The following is a 19,932-nucleotide window of genomic DNA, read 5'->3' on the forward strand; positions in this document are numbered from 1 at the left end:
CAGGAATAGGGGTTACAAAGAAGGATCTTAGAGGCAAACACCTGAAAATAGTTATCTTACCCTATGTGTCTAATATTTTGTTTCCATCTGGTGATAATGCAAGTATTTAGAGGAATGTCGCTCTAGAAGTCTAATTATCTGTTAGAAAAACAGATCTGATATCATTTTGCTGTTAAAAATAACAGCAACAACTACTCTGGGAATTTTTTGGCAATGCAGAAGATTCAGATTCAACTTAATATTGGGGCACAGCTATGACTAGAAAATTTTAATGTTTTCTTTAGAATTAATAAAAATAAATGATACACATTCACTTATTTTCTAGTTTTCAATTTTTTGATATAAAATTTATGTTTGTGTTAAAAAATACCAAATAATTCAGAGGATAGAAAGTAAAAACGAAAGACAACACCCTCAGACCTCCTTTCCCTAAATTTATGCTTGGGGTCATGTTATGCCAGGCATGTTGCGAAGTACTGAGGATACAATGTCAAATATGACATGATCCCTGCATATGAGGAAACTTAAAGTCTAATACAACTGTCAACTGAGCAGCAAGTGTGATACAGTGCCGTGATGGGGCATGAGCTTGGTATAAGGGAGAGCTTGGTCACTTCTGTCTGGTAGGGGTAGAGATCAGGAAAGGTTTGAGAGAGGGAGTGACCATTGAGTGGACTTGACTTTAAGATGTTCCCCATGATATGGGAGAAGAAGTGGGAGGTTTAAGTGGCTGCAGGCACTACAGGCAGGCAGACACATGAGAGGAGAGCCATGGCAATCTTATGTAACTGTTTTTCAGAGAATGTTAACAAATATGTTATGGTGAAGGGCAGAGTTGGAGGGGGAAGGTTGACAGGAGGTAAGTCTGGAAAGTTACGGAAGACATTATGTCATAAGGAGGTAGTTTGATTCTATTCAGTAGGTGAAATGAGTGAGATTTAAACAGGGAATAACATGATCAATTTTGTGTTTTTAGAAGAACATCTAGGCTGCATGAGGAGTATGAAACTGGATGAGGTAATACCCAGATTTTGCACTAGTCTAAGGATGAGAGGAGAAAAACTTGAACTGAAGTGGTGTGGAAGTGGGGAGGAAGAATCAGATATGAAAGATACTGAGCTGGGAGAGTTTAAAGAATTGGTGACCGGTTACAAGGGGGAAGGCAAGGAGAGGGAGAGCATAGGTGGAGTAGGTTCCATCTGACGACATGTAGATGGTGCTACCATGAAGTGAGCTAGAAACTACAAGAGGAATAGGAAAGATGCTGGATTCAGTTTAAGTTTGAGATGCTTGTAAGAGAAGGCACATGCAATTGGAGTTGCCCTAAGGCACTTATATATACAGCATGTGGGTCGGAGGTAAGGATTCTGAACTGCCTATACAGGTGAGAATTGTAGGCATTTAGGTAGGAATTAAACTTTCTGAGTGAGATCACTGAGGAATGTAAACTGAAAATGAAAATGAAACAAAACAAGACAAAACACCGGAGAAGAGTGCCAAAGAGAGAATCTTAGGGAATACAATTGAGGGGGAGGCTAAGAAAGAGACTCCAGTAGGAGCTGCTAAGGATGAGTGGTAAAGAGTGATGATGTAGAACAGGAGAGAGGAAGCTAAGATGCAATAACTTCAAGAGAAATGGACAAGTCAATGGTAATGAACAGTGAATTTTAAAAATAATAAACAGTCGGGCTTCCCTGGTGGCGCAGTGCCACGGAGCGGCTGGGCCCGTGAGCCATGGCCGCTGGGCCTGTGTGTCCGGAGCCTGTGCTCCGCAACGGGAGAGGCCACAACAGGGAGAGGCCCGCGTACCGCAAAAAAAAAAAAATAATAATAAAAATAGTAAACAGTCAATACGGCAGAGAGTACAAGTATGAGGAAGGCAAAAAACAGCTTACTGTTTTAGAAACAAGAAGGAAAATAGATTATTATATAGCACAGGGAACTCTACTCAATACTCTGCAATGGCCTATATGGGAAAAAGAATCTAAAAAAAGAGTGGGTATATGTATATATAAAACTGATTCACTTTGCCGTATACCTGAAACTAACACAACATTGTAAATCGACTGGACTCCAAAAAAAATTTTAAAAAAAAGTCATGGCATAAATCTCATCTACTTGATTCAACAAATCTTTAATTCATGCCTACTAAATATTAAGCATCACGGTAGCACCGGGGAGACTATTTTTAGGTGCTTGGAGAAGTGGAAGGAATAATCTGAATCACTAATTAGAAGAACGTCATGCACGGCTATTGAACATATGTAGGAGGCCACAAGCAAAGCAGAATGCAAAGAAGAATGAATAAGTTACTGACCATGTTTAGTCATGTGGGTATTTTTGGACGAGGTGACATTTGACCTAGTCTGTAAGCCTGAGTCCAGGTTTTCCAGGTAGAGCAACTCAGGCACTGGGTGACCTTTCCAGAGTGAGGAACACACGTGCAAAGATAAGAGCACAGAGGTAAGTACTAGCTTGCTGCCGTGTACTCCTGGGTAAAAGAAGGAAGACGAGAGTACAGAGGGAAGAGATGAGGTATTGCTTCTGGATTGGAATTTAGATCAGGATAAGATCATTTTGGGAAACACCAGCAGAATCAGACAGGATGGCAAGGTAGACTGTCGGTCTGAGGAATGGGTAGTCCTCAAAGAAGGGGTGGATGAGGGGATTTGGGGCAGCTGTGGCTAAAAAGTAGGATGAGAGTCTACCATGGAGGGTTTTACAGCATGCTGAGGGGTGCTCATGCTCCCTTCTCCTTAAGGGAGAGAGTAAATGTAGTAAGCTCGCCTTGCTGGTAGAGTGGAGAATGTATGATTTAAAATGACTGTTACGAACATATTCACAATATAGAAGTGAAAAGTTGCAAGTGGTAAAATGCTAGTGTTTCTGTAATTCCATACGGAACTGCCATATCCAGGCAAATATTAATGTGGGGTTTGTTGGGAGGGTTGGAAAATGATTTTAAACAAGCGCTCCGGGGACTTCCCTGGTGGCGCAGTGTTTAAGAATCTGCCTGCCAAAGCAGGGGACACAGGTTCGAGCCCTGGTCCGGGAAGATCCCGCATGCCATGGAGCAGCTAAGCCCGTGCGCCACAACTACTGAGCCTGTGCTCTATGGCCCGCAAGCCACAACTAGTGAAGCCCGCGCTCTGCAAGAAAGAGAAGCCACCGCAATGAGAAGACCGTGCACCACACGAGGAGTAGTCCCCGCTCGCTGCAACTAGAGAAAGACCGTGGGCAGCAGTGAAGACACAATGCAGCCAAAAATAAAATTAATTAATTAATTAATTAATTTAAAAAAGAAAACCAATCAGCTCTGGAATGAGAGTGCTCGGATAGAATGTCTGGCTCCATCATTTACTAGCTGTGCAACCCAAAGCAAATTAAGCAGCTCCTGGGCACTGCAGTTTTCGTATCCAAATAAAGGTTAAAAATAGTGCCTTCTTGGGCTTCCCTGATGGCGCAGTGGTTGGGAGTCCGCCTGCCGATGCAGGGGACACGGGTTCGTGCCCCGGTCCGGGAAGATCCCACATGCCGTGGAGCAGCTGGGCCCGTGAGCCATGGCCGCTGAGCCTGCGCGTCCGGAGCCTGTGCTCCGCAGCGGGAGAGGCCACAGCAGTGAGAGGCCCGCGTACCGCAAAAAAAAAAAAAAAAAAAAAGTGCGTTCTTGGCTGCTTCTGGTTTCCAGGCAGCCCACTCTCATCCTTTCTTGGGAGTGTACTTTCCCTTTGCTTAATTTAAACTTAATTAAAGTAGCAGTTTACTACTTAAAACTGCTCCATGCCTCTCATCTGAATTCTTTCCCTGGAGAGGACAAGAACCAAGGAAATTGCTGTTCCACAGTGTCTTTCACAGAGCAGAAATTTTAAAGTTTAATGAAGTTCAGCTTATCGACTCTTTCTTTCAAGGATCATGCCATTGGTGTTGCATCTAGAAAATCATCACCAGTACTTCCAATGGAATAAAACAGAATGGAAGCTTGCCACTTGGGACAACATGGATAGCCCTTGAGGGCATTATGGAAGAATTGTCAGCTGGGGAATGCCCATGAGTCTCAACCCAGCGAGTTAAACTAGTTCAAGGGCTTCCTGGTACAACAGCTGCTCTAAACCTTGGCTCTGCAAGAGGGGGGAGCAGTCACCACAGTGTCCGCTGCAATTCCAAACAAAAGCGGAGCAAAAGTAACATCAGTTACCAGCAACAAAAACACCTCAAACTACCTGGTACTTTCATTATCCTGGGCAGCTTCATTCTCGGTAAATGTACCTTTGCTGGACTTTTCATTTATTAAAATGGCTTCCAAAATTTCAAAAAAAAAAAAAAATAGAGCCCTCTTGAATAATTATTGGGAGATTCAAATGAAATACTACAACATATATAACACACTCAGTAAGTACTGTTATCAGTTGCTGTGTGTCCTTGGGTAAGGCAACTAAGCTCTCTAGGTCTCAGTTGCCTACCTATAACATTGGGATTATAATAGCATCTACCTCATAAGGTATTTGTAAAGATCGATGAGATAATTCATATACAGCATGTATCTCAGTAACTCAAGGAATGTTGGCAATTATCATTAATAGTAATGTTATTTTTGAATTATGTTTCAGAAACAAAGCCCCTTGACGGGATAAACAATGGACTCATGTAAATTTTGCTCAAAAGGAGAAGGAAAAATACAATTGACTTTCTAATTGCTGTGAATTAGAAACTCGATATTCTAGAAATAGGTTATATGTTTTTAGAAGTATAGTCTGTTGAAATTATAGGAGGAGTAACACTCATTTACTTTGAGAATGAAAATAGCAAATATTTGAAATCAATTCATAAGAGAAAGGAAACATGCATTTTCACGAACACTGAAAACTATGCTCAAACCACAGAACCTCCAACCTTTTCCCATGAGGTTTACTGTGCACCACATGCTAGGATTAAGGAAACAAAGTTGCTAAAAAGACAATATTTAACATTTAAAAATATATCCAAAAGTCAGATATATAATCAGCAATGTCTCATGATTGAAAAATGTTGTCAGTCATCTAAAGGATGAGGCAAGTCACTTCTGAAATATTATATACCTTGTCACCTGTTTAGCCCCACATCTCTGTGAGGCTGGTTCACAGGAAGGGTACAAACTGATGTGCTGTGGTTCACAGGGAAAGGTACAAACTGAGGTGCTAAGCATGACAATTTAATCCTGGCTCTGCCACTAGTTTGCAATGTGGCTTTGTGCAAATTATTTCAATTCTTTGTGTCTTTTCAAGCTTTTACGATCCTTTCTATTTCAGAGGCATATTAATAGACTACATTTGGTAATGTTTGTTTCATTTCTTAGAAGGCCTGGGAGTGGGGGTGTACAAAGTGTTCCTTCTGATGCCTGATGAAGGGCAGCTGGTCAAGTATGACAACTCTCTTCGTTCACAAAGTTTCGCATAACTACAAAGGGATTTATATTCAAAACTTGACCTTAGCACTGTAGCGTTTTATAGTATAGTTATAGTAAGAGGATACAGGAAAGGGGTGTTTTTTTCTATGTATAACTTATTATTCCTAGGGATCTTTGTATCATTCCTTGGCCCGTCCACACCTTTTTCTAAACATGCCTCGAGACAGCATAGGGATTCTCTTCCAAAAACTAAAACCGCAAGAGAGCCAAGCCAAACTGAAGCACCTCCCAGGCAGCTTATTTTTTCTTATTTTAGGGTGGGAATGGTCCCTAGAGAGAGACCTCATTATGATCAGGGCACTTGGAATAAAACTCAGGAACGGTAAACCCACAGTCAGAAAAGAAAATACCTAGAGGGAAATACAGCTTCAAAGAAAAGGAAAAAATAAAACTTTCAACATTATATAGCCTCTCCATCATGGAAGCCTGGTTTCCTAGGAAACGGTCACACCTGCTGTAGAAACTCCCTAGGGTTGTGTTTCTCTGGGTCTTTAGTTAAAGCAGGAGGGCTTGTGAATATTGAAGCAGGGAGGGAAGGAGACAGGGAGCAAGGAAGAGGTAGAGAGAGGAGAGTCCGGGTAAAGACATTTCCAAATGATCAGGGAAAGATAACTCCTTAGAAGGGAACTTTTAAAACTTTGTGTCCTTTAGCAGAGATACACTACACTTCTTTCTTATTATGTCCTAGAGGCAGCCTTAGGAAGGATCATGTATTTATTCTTTGCATGGATATAATTATTATTAAATAATGTTCTAATCCCTAAATTCCATCCCCTCATTTCACAGTAAGGATTTAAGTCCACTCTTGTTGATCCTTTGGGCAGAAAATCAACATCTCCCTTGCCCCAAATATTATACAAGGAAAAGTGGGTTTCTGGAGGTATAAATGAGTTGGTTGATTTACATAGTTCTTCTTCTCCTTTACTTTCTTCTTATTTCTAATTTTGGCTGGGGAATTGTTAATCATAAAAAAGGGACAGGATCTTTTAAAATTCTATGCCTTTGAGATGTGTATTAATATGAATAGGTTTCAGCAGGAAGAGCCAAGTATATAACAGATATTTATACATACTAAACACATTCATTCATTCCATTTTAACTGAACTTATTTCAACTGATGTTCTAGGTGCCGGAACTGATGTTCTAGTGACTAAACAGACAATAGCCTTTTCCAAGAAGGAGCTTATTTTCTCCTGGAGTAAGACAGACATAACCCCCCTTCCCTCAAATAAGTAAGATATAGAGTATATTTGATGGTAATAACAGATGATGGAGAAAATAAAGCTGCCATGGTGGTGGGCCTACATATGTACTTTCCTCTGGAGTCTAGAAACATCCACCTGGTTAATTTTTTGGGGCTATATAGAACTTTAAAGAGACGTAGGGTTTTGGAGAGGATGTCTAGCTTAAGCTATATTCTGCTCTGTGATCTTATTCTTTTATGTTCTGCTGATTTGAGATATTCTTAAGGACAATGCTGTGAGAAGCTAGCAATTTCCAGAAAAATTTAGGCCAAATCAGATAAGCCAGCTAATGGAAGGATAGGGGAGAAAGCAGATCTCTATTATATCTGTTTATGATTCAGAATCTCACATAAGTCAGTGTATAGAAACCAGTTTGGCCAGGAATTTACTGAGTCGGCCCTGTGCTGACAGAAATATTGCTGAAAAGTCAATAGATTTTTAAAAAAAATCAACCTGTAAAGTTTAATTTTAGATAACCTCACTAGGTTATTTTAGATGACCTCACTAGGTGATGGGCTTACTCTTGACCCAGCAGAGCTTCTGCAATCACCACAAAGCTCTGTGCCTCTGTAAAAATTACATAGTTAGGTAATATTAATTTTTCATAATTTCATTCTTCATTCATTCACTCGTTCAAATATGTATTCAGCCCTTATATGCCAGACACTATTTTCAGTACTGGAAATACACTGTGAACAAGATAGACAAGATCATTGTTTCAATGGAATGTACATTCAAGGGGAGGTGATAGACAGAAACAAAGAAAAACCATGGAAATATCACTTAATAATCTTATTTTTAAAAAGCATACATAATGCGGTGATGTGCTAGAAATGGACTTCCAAGGACATCTTCCAACGATGCGCCATTTAAGTGGAAAGCTGGGTAACAGGAAGTAGGCTAGCAATAACCCATCTGAGGACTGATTAATGCAAGGGTATAGGAAGAGCTAATGCAAAGGTACCAAGACATGGACACACTTGTTTAGATCAAGGATAAACGGAAGCCCACTGTGACTACAGCATTTGAGTGAGAGAAGAATAGTTCAGAAATGGATGACAAACCTAAGTAGGGCCCAGGTGAAAAAGATTCTTGTAGAATTTTATTCTAAGTACAGTAAAACTACAGGCAGTTTTTAAATCACAACGTACCATAATAAAATGTCCACTTTAAAAAAAGAGCCATCTGGGTCTTAGGAAAAGTGATGTAGATTTTATTCTAAAAATAATGCACACTATTGAAAGTCTTTATGAAGGATATGGTTATAAAGTGAAAATAAGATTCACATTTTAGGGGCTTCCCTGGTGGCGCAGTGGTTGAGAGTCCGCCTGCCGATGCAGGGGACACGGGTTCGTGCCCCGGTCCGGGAAGATCCCACGTGCCGCGGACCAGGTGGGCCCGTGAGCCATGGCTGCTGAGCCTGCGCGTCCGGAGCCTGTGCTCCACAACGGGAGAGGCCACAACAGTGAGAGGCCCGCGTACCGCAAAAAAAAAAAAAAAAGATTCACATTTTAAAATATATCAATGTCTGTATCCTGATTTTTACTTATTTTCCCTGTTAGATTGTAAGTCTCAGAGGATAGTGATCATATTTTCTATTTCTATACTATCTTTGCTAGTTATCATTCCCCATTTGGAAATGATGTTTGGCACAAATTTCTGTACCTGAAATTTATCACACAGAGGACTTTGCTAAAGAGGAAATGAATTTCTGTGTCTTTAATCTTTCTGTTTTCGAACCAGACTTGAATTCCCAATGAAGTGAAACTCACAGGTCACGAAGAGACCAGGGTTTGTTTGAGAGTTTTACTGTCCCTTTATTTTAATCACAATGCTACAGGATACCTGCAGCTGTTTGAGGGTCTTCCTGATCAGATATTGCGGGCTATTCAGATTGATAGTTGACCTCACTAGGTGATGGGCTTACTCTCGACCCAGCAGAGCCTCTGCAGTCACCACAACGCAAACCCGTGGGGCGTGGGCAAAGGAAGGATGCTGGCTACAGTTTTTTTTTTTTCTTTTTTTACTTAACAGGTACAAAGTTGAGATCACTTAGATCCATCCTTGAGAAACTGATGATCGTGTTGCTTTTATAATCTATTTTTGGAGCTATAAAATCAAATGAATGAGCAAACAAAATCCTTACAAGAGAGAGACTTTTGACAAAGAAATCCCCCAAAAGAAACAGTAAAGCAATCATTTCTCATTACTGATAGGCAATTTGCTTTTTCAGAAGAACCATATGGGAGGGGGGCGTTTTGCAAAACGTAACAACAAATTAATTCCGCCTCTTCTCTGACGATGTGAAAAAGTGTTCTTTGTTAAGGCATTTTCGTGAGAGTCTCTTACAACTCTAATTTTGACAGAAAGGTTATACGAATAGCCGTATGGAGATGATGGTAATGCATAACTTGATTCAGTGCAAAGTAGGACTGGGTGGATGGGGAGGGTAGGAGTGGGTGGGGCTTGTGAAAGAAGCTAGCCGTGGTAAGTGAGGCTTGGCGTGGAGCCTTGTGACAGTGTTTCCTAGGACAGAGGGAATGTTATCTGGCCCCTGAATACTGTTGTCCTGTACATTTTGCTCCTTTCTGGAACCAACTCCTCTCACTAGCTTGCTGCTGACATAGATCCAAGAGGAAGAAGAGTGTCTTTTCTTTTGTCCCCTGCAGAGCCCCGGCGTCCCTCTTCCGCTTGGCGTCCAGTGGCCCTGATCCTGCTGACTCTGTGTTTGGTGCTGCTGATTAGCCTGGCAGCTCTGGGGCTTGTGTGTAAGTCTGCACTCTGACTTGGGGGAAGATCCTGGTTCCAAGGTTTGTCTAGGATGAGAAATACTTGTTATGATATTCTTTTTTTTTTCTTTTTTTACTTTGATTCTGGAGCCTGTGAATAAGTCCTTATTGAAATGCAACTCTGTAAATGATGTACCTTATTCTAATGCAACTCTGTAAATCACGAGCATAGTGGAAGAAACATTAAAATACAACAGTCACTTACCAGCTAGACTTTTACATTCTGAGATAAGAAGGTTTTTGTTCTTTGTTTATATATCAATATTGTTGTTTGTTTATATATCAATATTTAACATCAGCAGTTTTTAATGAATGCATACTTCAGCCCTCTTCCATGCCACAAAAGACGACAGCGGCTGTGGTTTTTGCTTTTAGCATTCATGGCTCAGTGGGCTAATCAGAGGAAAAGATTTCCCACCCCCTCAATATACGGAGAATAGACCAGGTCTTAATCACTGTAATATTTTTCAAAAAGTCCAGGAAGTTATAGAATCATTTTGCAAAGACTCATGAAAATCAAATAAGGAAGAATTCACGTATAAAGTCTTTAAATTTCAAACTAGTAAGGACAGAGTAAAAAACTTAAAAAGGAAGTGAGTAAATGGGTTTCATCAGATGGGACCCTACAGCAATATGTCCTGAACAGTTGAAGAAGGTGGTTCAAGGTAAAAGAGCACATAGAAAAGCAGGTTCAAATGTCAAAATTGGATTTTTTTATAGGACATTTTAGAACTTGTTTGTAATCTTAAATTTTAAAATTAAAAAAAAATGTATCTTAGTGTTTCTACCCTGGCTCCCAAATTTTTACTTCATTTTGATATAACTGTTCGTTTGCATAAACCATTCTTTTTAGTGGTAGAAAGCAACTCTCATGATTCATGAAGAATTTTTTTTACTTAGATTTAGAAACCTGGAGTTTAAAGCTAAGTGTTGAAATTTTCTAGCCAAGTGATGTTGAGAAAGTTACCTATTCTCACTGAGCCCAATTGCAAAGCTTTAAAAATATAGAAACAATAACATGACTCTTTCAGTGACTGAATGGGATAACAATATACGGTACATTGTCAATATACCGATCAATAGATAAATGGATTTATGATTTTAGGTTGAGTAACGGTTTGACAGTGTACACAGAAAGATTTATTGAGCAGTAAATATGGTTAAGGAATTTATCCCTGAAGTCAGGAATTGTCATTATGACTCCATATTTTCAGATAGGGAAACAGAAATCAATTTGCCCAAGGCAATACAATTTATTATGTACTATAGTCCAAACCTGAGTGTAGGCAATGCGCTCAGAGCCTGGGATCTTAAATAACATACTGTTGCTGTCTTCCCCAGATGTAGAAAATAGAAATAGAAGTGAAGAATATAAGGTGTCCAGTCTGACTTGGTAAATTGGGTTAGTTTTTCAGTTCTACCAGCTCTCCAACACTCAGCAAGAAAACATTTCTCAAAAGGAAGAAAGGCTGGGGAATCTCTCCCGACAGCTTCAATCTCTCCAGACTCAGAAAAGGAAGCTTGCAGAGACTCTGCATCACGTGGCTGAAAAACTCTGCCGTGAGCTCTATAACAAAACAGGAGGTGAGTCCTGATCGTTGAGCTCCCCTTTGGGAGCTATACGGAGCGCTATACAGCGCTATACGGAAAATCAGTCCGTATAGCGCTGATTCTCCCATCAATGTACCTGGGAACCATGTATTATTCAACTAGTTGTCTCGCAAACTTAATAAAGAGTTCGGACATCCAGATCATCCCCGGTTATTGGGATCACGTAGTTCAGCTGTGTCTGTGTTACAGAACGTGAAGGGATTCAGCAAATTCAGACATTTAGAATAATAAATACAGTTAACTTCAATTAATCAGAATAACACTACAAGTAAATAAAATACAGGTTTTTTTCTCAACTGACCTTGGCACCTAAATACCTAAGAGTAGGATACATTTCCTAATGTATTCACAAATCCTTCCTCATGAAGAAGTTAATGAACTCATAACTATAGTTTTTGGATTTTAAGAATCATATAGGAATCGAGTTAAAAAGACAGATAAATGGAATCAGGCTCTAGTTATTTTAATGTAGTATGACTTGTCTGGGTACCAAAAATCTGCATTTTATTAAGGACCACCTATGATGACAATGCCAATTTTGTTTGTTTGTTTTTGCGGTACGCGGGCCTCTCACTGCTGTGGCCTCTCCCATTGCGGAGCACAGGCTCCGGATGCGAAGGCTCAGCGGCCATGGCTCACGGGCCCAGCCGCGGCATGTGAGATCTTCCCGGACCGGGGCACGAACCCGCATCCCCTGCATCGGCAGGCGGACTCTCAACCACTGCGTCACCAGGGAAGCCCGACAATGCCAATGTTGGATGAACTGTGCTTTGGTAAATACTACTGGACAAGCCTAGAAGCATCACCTTAGTTCTTTGTCTTCTTTTTCTTCTATCCTTCTGGGTTTCATAACACCCAGCTCTATTCAAGTCTGTCTTCTTTTCTGTTCTCCCTATTATGCGTGCATAGGAAGCCAGATACATTTCCAAGTCCCCGATTTGTCTTGCGGGGACTCTACAGTCAGATGCAGTCTCCCAGTCGCCCCCACACAGACTGGTTTCCACACTAACCAGACAGCCTGATTTCATGGTTACCCAGTAAATAACATCAACACGCACACTTCCACTTCTCTAAGTGATTCCTTCCTACACGACTAATGACCTCACTGGTCATAATTTTATTTATTTTCTTTATTCTTCTTTACCTTTATTGAGGAATAATTGACAAATAAAATTATATAAATTTAAAGTATACTACATGATGAGTTGATATACACATATATTATGCAGTGATTATCAAGATCAAGATAATTAACACACCTACCAGATTACTCATGGCATTAAGGGACATTGTAAGGGGTTTGGCTTCTATTTTTTTTTTTTTTTTTTTTTTGCGGTACGCGGGCCTCTCACTGCTGTGGCCTCTCCCGTTGCGGAGCACAGGCTCCGGACGCGCAGGCTCAGCGGCCATGGCTCACGGGCCCAGCCGCTCCGCGGCATGTGGGATCTTCCCGGCCCGGGGCACGAGCCCGCGTCCCCTGCATCGGCAGGCTGACTCCCAACCACTGCGCCATCACGGAAGCCCTTGGCTTTTATTTTGAGCAAAAGAAAGATTCATTTCAGGACCCCGAGCAGGAGAAGTACATGTCTGACATGAGTTTTTAAAGGCTCATTCTACAAATATGTTGAAAATAGACTGGGAGAGGGTAGGAAGGATAGAAACAGAGAAATCACATAAGAGATGACTATCGCAATAATCCAGGAAAGAGGGAATGGTTCCTCAAGCTAGGATATTATTGATGGAAATGAATGCATGATGTAATAAAGTGGGGTGTGAGGGGTATGAGGGAGATAAAGGAGTCAAAGATAACTCCAGAGTTCTGGGGCAAAGCAGAAATGGGGAAGAATTCTGTGGTCATGAGGGGGGAGGTTAGGAACCAGGGATGCTGTTTTGAGCATGTTGACTTTGAAATATCCCTTAGATATGTGTGGTGATATGAGTAGGCAGTTTGATATATAAGGAAAAAGGTCTGGGCCAGAGATATAAGCCAACTTTCAAAGCAAATCTCCCAAATAATTGATTTATTTAAAACCTCATTTTACCTTATGAAATATTTTAAACAGTCAGAAAAATACGAACAATAATGTAACATCCATCTGTGTATTGACCACTCAGATTTTCACATGTTAACATTTTGACACTGGATTGCTTTTAAAATAAAGACATTTTTGTGGAATCATTGAGTTCCCATCTCACCGTACACCGACAAGGGATGTGGATACAGGTGCCCAACTCTCAAAGGCCCAAGGCCATGTATCCACACAGGTGATAAGACCATATTTACGATCATGACCCACTCAGTCCATCTCACCCTTGACCTGTGCACTTATTCCTCTGACTTTGATGACCGTTTCAATTTCTGACACATGGAGATTTACCATCTTAACTCATGCTTGGCTTGGTATTGTATTTATGTGATTTTTTTCTAAAATTTTATTCACTTATGCTTTGAATGAAAAAATAATCCAGGGCTTCCCTGGTGGCGCAGTGGTTGAGAGTCCGCCTGCCGATGCAGGGGACACGGGTTCGTGCCCTGGTCTGGGAAGATCCCACATGCCATGGAGCGGCTGGGCCCGTGAGCCATGGCCGCTGAACCTGTGCGTCCGGAGCCTGTGCTCCGCAACGGGAGTGGCCACAGCAGTGAGAGGCCCGCGTACCGCAAAAACAAAACAAAACAAAACAAAAAAAAACAACGAAAAAATAATCCAGATCTTATTGATATATATTTCATTAAAAAATCCTTTTACTACCATATAAGTAGATTTTGAGGAAGAAAATTATAGAAACTTCAATGGTTTCCCAAATCCAATGCATATTGAGTTTTTGAACAGATGAAAAGTTCTTTATGAAATTGAATATCCTCTCTGTATGCTGAATTACACGGGGCAAGGAACACTGAATTTCCAATCATTCACTACTAGATTCCATTGTCCATAAAAGCAGGTAGTGTCTATTTTGATTCCCATTGTATACCCAATTATAATTCCTGGCATATAGTGGGTGTTCAGTAAATATTTGTAATTATCATTGGGCAATTAAATATCTAAGAGCTAGGGAATCAATTCTTTCTTGTGTCATCAAGTATTATGTAATTTCAAGAGAACAAAAACAACAGACTTAGGTAGAAGATAACATTAAATTCGGTTTCTTTTCAAGAGCACAGATGTAGCCCTTGCCCAGAAAAATGGAAGTGGCATGGGGACAAATGCTACAAGTTCTATGAAGAAAGCAAGAGTTGGCAGGGTTGTGAATATTTCTGCATTGCTGAGAACTCGACCATGCTGAAGATTAATACACAGGAAGTACTGGTAAGGTCCTGAGGCTTGGTCAGTGTTTGAAGTACACTCAGAAAGAAATCTTTAAAAGATTCTAAGGAGTCGAAGCCCACAGACTCTCCTATTTATTGCAATCAAGGCCTAAGTCTTATTCCTATTGCTTTGAATGATCTCTTGAGGTCATCGTTTGTGGAATGATCTCCACAACTATCCACCCCTTAGAAACAAGACCTTCAAGTTCCCCATCAGTCAGGAATCAAATGAAGAAGGTCTTAATTTCTTAACCTCTTTTGGTTTGGGTAGGAAGGGAACAATATTGATGCCACGTCAGAGACATGAAAATAGCACTTCCTGTCTTTCCATGTGAAAGTGACAGAACTTTTGATTGAAAAACATTTAATTAAATCATTGCCATAATCTGCAAATAAATATCTAGCCTTCCAGAAGTTTACACCCTAACATAGACTGGACAAGGCAAATATGAAAATGAAATTGGCATATATTGAGTAAGTACATGCAATTAAAGTTCACTATTAAAATGGCGTGATTGTTCCCTTTTACATTTATTATTGTCTTTGGATTTTTTTTTTAAACATCTTTATTGGAGTATAATTGCTTTACAATGGTGTGTTAGTTTCTGCTTTATAACAAAGTGAATCAGCTATACATATACATATATCCCCATATCTCCTCCCTCTTGGGTCTCCCTCCCACCCTCCCTTTCCCACCCCTCTAGGTGGTCACAAAGCACCGAGCTGAGCTCCCTGTGCTATGCGGCTGCTTCCCACTAGCTATCCACTTTCCACTTGGTAGTATATATAAGTCCATGCCACTCTCTCACTTCGTCCCAGTTTACCTTTCCCCCTCCCTGTGTCCTCAAGTCCATTCTCTACATCTGCGTCTTTATTCCTGTCCTGCCCCTGGGTTCTTCAGAACCATTTTTTTTTTTTTAGATTTCATATATATGTGTTAGCATACGGTATTTGTTTTTCTCTTTCTGACTTACTTCACTCTGTAGGACAGACTCTAGGTCCATCCACCTCACTACAAATAGTTCAATTTCATTTCTTTTTATGGCTGAGTAATATTCCATTGTATATATGTGCCACATCTTCTTTATCCATTCATCTGTCGATGGACACTTAGGTAGCTTCCATGTCCTGCCTATTGTAAATAGTGCTGCAATGAACACTGTGGTACATGACTCTTTTTGAATTATGGTTTTCTCAGGGTATATGCCCAGTAGTGGGATTGTTGGATCGTATGATAGTTCTATTTTTAGTTTTTTAAGGAACCTCCATACTGTTCTCCATAGTGGCTGCATCTATAGACTTTGGATTTGATTCCTCAAACGGTATGACCATTATTTATTTATCATTGTTTTAGCAGAGGTCTTGGCACAGAGTAGTTTATCAACAGAGTTATTTAATTGAAGTTAATACCCTGCTAACTGTGCAAACTCTTAACATCTTTCTAGTTACATCTTAATTCCTATCCACTTCCTGAAATCTGTGATGAATGAAACTCTGCAATCTCTCTCAAACCTCTAAGATAATCTTTTTCATCCTTTCTTTTTTTTTTTTTAACATAGTTATTGGAGTATAATTGCTCTACAATGGTGTGTTAGTTTCTGCTGTATAACAAAGTGAGTCAGCTATACATATACATATATCCCCATATCTCCTCCCTCTTGCGTCTCCCTCCCTCCCTCCCTATCCCACCCCTCTAGGTGGCTCTTGATGGCTCAATTTAGGCAGAAAAAGAGGCGATTTATTTGACTAAGCCCATGTATCCCAGCATAAAGCCTCCTAATTTTTTTATTCTCTGTTTCCTCCACCTCCAGCACAAACAGGATTCAGATATACCACTGAAGTATACTAGATGCAGTGGTTAGAAGTATTATTATGAAAGTTACATAGTAATTTTATCTTATGCACTTCATATATTTGCATATATTTAAGTCACTTTCATATGATTTATTTATAGAACTTTTAATGTGAAGGGGCCACCATTCTGTTGGAAACATTATTTTCAACTACAGTTTCTTTGATATGCCTATACTGTAACTATCACTTAGTGATAGTTTCATTTATATTTCCAGTAATCTTTTATTGAACCAACATGTGCCATTAATTATCCAAGGGATTGAGGATGTGAAAATGAATAAAACAAAGTATACGTCCTTAAGGAACTCATAGTATCGTGGAAAAGGAAGGTATAAAAATGGATAATGATAAAAGATTTAGATAATTTCTGTGTTAAAGAGTGAGATGATATAGAAGGAAATAAATAACTTTAAACATTTTTCAATATGGATAGTAGAAAAGGAATTACGTCTATGTAAATACACAAAAATGTAAATGCATATATATGAAACATTTCTCTGTTTTCCCTTCTTAGTCTGAGACATAAATCAGCCTTATAAATTTTTCTTTTACCCTGCTTTGCATTAAAGTATATTCATTATTCTTTTCTCATTCCTGGTCAGTCCTTTTCACATGTATTCATGAAGATTACTTCCCATTCCTGCACTTTTCCTTCCAGATTCTTCCAGTTTCCAGAATCACTCCACATCTCTACATCCCATATTTTTTATATCAATCTTGTTTAATCCTGTGACTTGAAAATAATGGGTCATTTATAAATCTTGATTCATGTGATTCTTGGTTTCGGAACATCAGCATATAGTCTATGCTTATGAAGAAAAAATAATTCTTTAACTTGGACAAATTAACTGACCTCAGCATGGACACTATTTTTCTTGAATGTACTATCATCTATGTTCTCATATTAAAAGTGAGGGCCAGCCCTACGTATCTCTGTATGTATATAACAATTCTAAAGCTAAATGTTTTCTTGTGTGCCTTTCACAGGAGTTTGCCATGCCTCAGAGCTACTCTGAGTTTTTCTACTCTTATTGGACAGGGCTATCCCGCAACGGCAACGGCAAGGCCTGGCTGTGGATGGACGGAGCCCCTTACTCCCATGAACTGTAAGCCTTCAGCACATTTCATGGGAAAGGCATTTAATAGAGAGCTTTTGCCTGAGTGACAACTATAAATGAAACTATCACTGTGTTTGTAGGAGGACTTCCAAAGGTGTATAAAACATAGTACTTACTCTCAGAATGGCTCATAAACCAGTGAGAGAGACAGACCAGGATTCTCTGAGAGAGAGGGAGAGAGAGAGAGGGATCTGTTATGGGTGAATAAACTGAAGCCCAGGTGGTAATGGGTGACCTGCCTAAGGTCGCACAACTCTACAACTTGTCAATACCCAGAGGCGGTATAAGACCTCAGATTTCTTGGCTCTCTGTGCAGTGAAATGGGGAGCACATCTTTAAAAATACAGTCTCTGAGAATAGATTTACTCACAATATAAACAGTAATATTATCAAAAATTAGTTTTACTTATATGAGCATTTAGATAGGCATGTGTATGGTATATTGTTTGAGATCGGTAAACGTAATATCTATATCAAAATATATTACAGTTTAAAGCCTTGTTTGAGCAGACACCTTTCTATATACCTATATAGGATTTATTTTTCCAGGAGATAGTACATATTCAATGTGATTATTTTTTACAGTTAAATAAACTGAGTCACAGAGAAGGTAGATAATTTTTCAGATGGCAGTAAAATCGAATGATAAATTGGATTATAACGTGTATTTTAATTTTAGTTAGAAATAGTTTTTGTTGTTTTGGGTGAGCTGATGCTTCTAAGAATGCGTATGGAAACTGAGGGGCTGAGAGGAAAGAGTCTGGTGACCCCATCTTTCCAGTAGACTCATTATGGGTGTCTATTCTATAATTTTATCAAGCTTAGGACACTCCCTGTGTACTTTTGTATTTTAGGAGTAAACTATGATAAGATGAACTTTTTTTTTCTTTTTTGAGGTTTGAGATTATAATAGATTTCACCAGCCTAAGAAGTAGGGACTGTGTGACCATCCTCAATGGAAAGGCTTTCTCCAAGGACTGCAGGGAGTTGAGGCGATGCGCATGTGAAAGAGCTGCGGCCACGGTGAAGCTGCAGAGGCTCCGTGAGCCTCTCTGAGCTGGACATGGAGGCCAATGGTTCTCCAGCTACAACTGCAACGGCAGGCTCCCTTCAGAGAAGTGGAAGATTTCTGCTCTGCAGAACAAAAGTCAAGTTCTTTATGTGCGCCTGGCCTAGTGTGGTTTCTGTTCCTTTTCCTTCCATTTAATCCCTGTTTATACCTTCCAGGTACTGAAGATTTGATAATAATAAATGTAAATAATGGAAAGTGTTGGTGGTTTTAGAAAGGACTTGTGCTTTGGGGAAAAATTCCAACGTACAGATGCTCTTCAAAATGTGAGAGCAATCAGTGTTGTGGTTGTGTGTGCCTTATTGAGAGTTTGTGGGGACTCTACAAGAGTGCTGATTATTTCATTATTTGAGAAAAATAAGAAGTCTTGGAGAGGCATGCTGTCTTCAAGAGGATGGTTTTAACATTTTAAATTTTAAATCTTTTGAGGCACGTTTATAACATCAATGTGCGGCTAAAGATGAGTCAACCGAATTGTGATAGGGTGAGTTATCCAATCAGGTCATGGCGAGTGAAAGAGACACTCTGACATCTGCATACACAGCTGGCTTCTGTGCAGGTGCCGCTAGCTCGGGACAATATGCGCGCACGTAACAGAAATCATTGCAAATAACACCATCACAGCCACTGACTTCATCGACTTAGAGATAAATCAATTTTAGGGGTTTAACACTAGAAAGGCTAATCTATGATCATTCCTTGTTTTTCAACAGTGGAAACTAGGATGCTTCAGTTTTATTTTCAGTGAACATCTATCTCATGGTGAAATGACATTGAATTAGCAAATACATGATAAAGGGGAGATGTTGGTATTTATTCCTGTAAGACTGTGTCACTTATCAATCGTTGCTTGTAGACTTCTTCCTTAAGAATTTTCCCTTCAATTTTCTGTTAATTAGTTTGGAAATTTCTTCAGCATTGAACAAATTTTGCATCGATTTATTGTGTACTGCAAAAAGAACTGCATTTGTGGCCATAAAATGAAGTTTTAGATCCCGTATTGTAATTTATTATCTGGCAAATCCCTTCACTTCACAGAACTTATTTCATCAAGTATAAAGTAGACATATTTAGTTTCCTCAGGGTGTTCTTGTTGGCTGAAATGAGGTACATGTGGAATTAGTTTCATAATCTACATTGCAGTGTAAAATGTAAAGGATATTAAAAATACGTAGAAAAGCAGAGGAGGGATTTAGTTTTTAAAAGTAGGGAAGCGAAAGCAAGCATAAACCACCTTCTTCAGAGACCTACATTCGTGAACAAATTATAGAGAGGTCCCTACACTGGGGGCCTGTGGATGTTACTAAATATTTTCTATGACGGGTGCAGGTATTTAATGAACGTGGTTGATATAATAAGCGCATAATGAGAGACATGGATTAGACCTTTAGTTAAGCAATTAAGTGTTATTTAAGCCTTGTTACTGCAGCAAGAAAATATGGTTAATCTGAGAAAGTCAAATGATTTTGTGAACTAAATAAAAGTGAGGTGGCACAC

At 39.6% G+C, this 19,932-nt stretch overlaps 1 protein-coding gene across 1 annotated transcript in view; it reads left to right on the forward strand.

The window, feature by feature from the left end:
* The window catches only part of CLEC1A (C-type lectin domain family 1 member A), a 20,223-nt gene extending 1,234 nt beyond the window's left edge, over positions 1-18,989 (forward strand). The window contains exons 2-6 of the mRNA XM_079937444.1: positions 9,357-9,455; positions 10,884-11,060; positions 14,244-14,395; positions 17,236-17,354; positions 18,263-18,989. Of these exons, the coding sequence (XP_079793570.1) occupies positions 9,357-9,455; positions 10,884-11,060; positions 14,244-14,395; positions 17,236-17,354; positions 18,263-18,422 (707 nt within the window). The 3' untranslated portion in view covers positions 18,423-18,989. The remainder of the gene's footprint in view (positions 1-9,356; positions 9,456-10,883; positions 11,061-14,243; positions 14,396-17,235; positions 17,355-18,262) is intronic.
* Positions 18,990-19,932: the final 943 nt, after the last annotated feature.

This window comes from Stenella coeruleoalba (genome assembly GCF_951394435.1).
Source record: "Stenella coeruleoalba genome assembly, chromosome: 11".
NCBI lineage: Eukaryota > Metazoa > Chordata > Mammalia > Artiodactyla > Delphinidae > Stenella > Stenella coeruleoalba.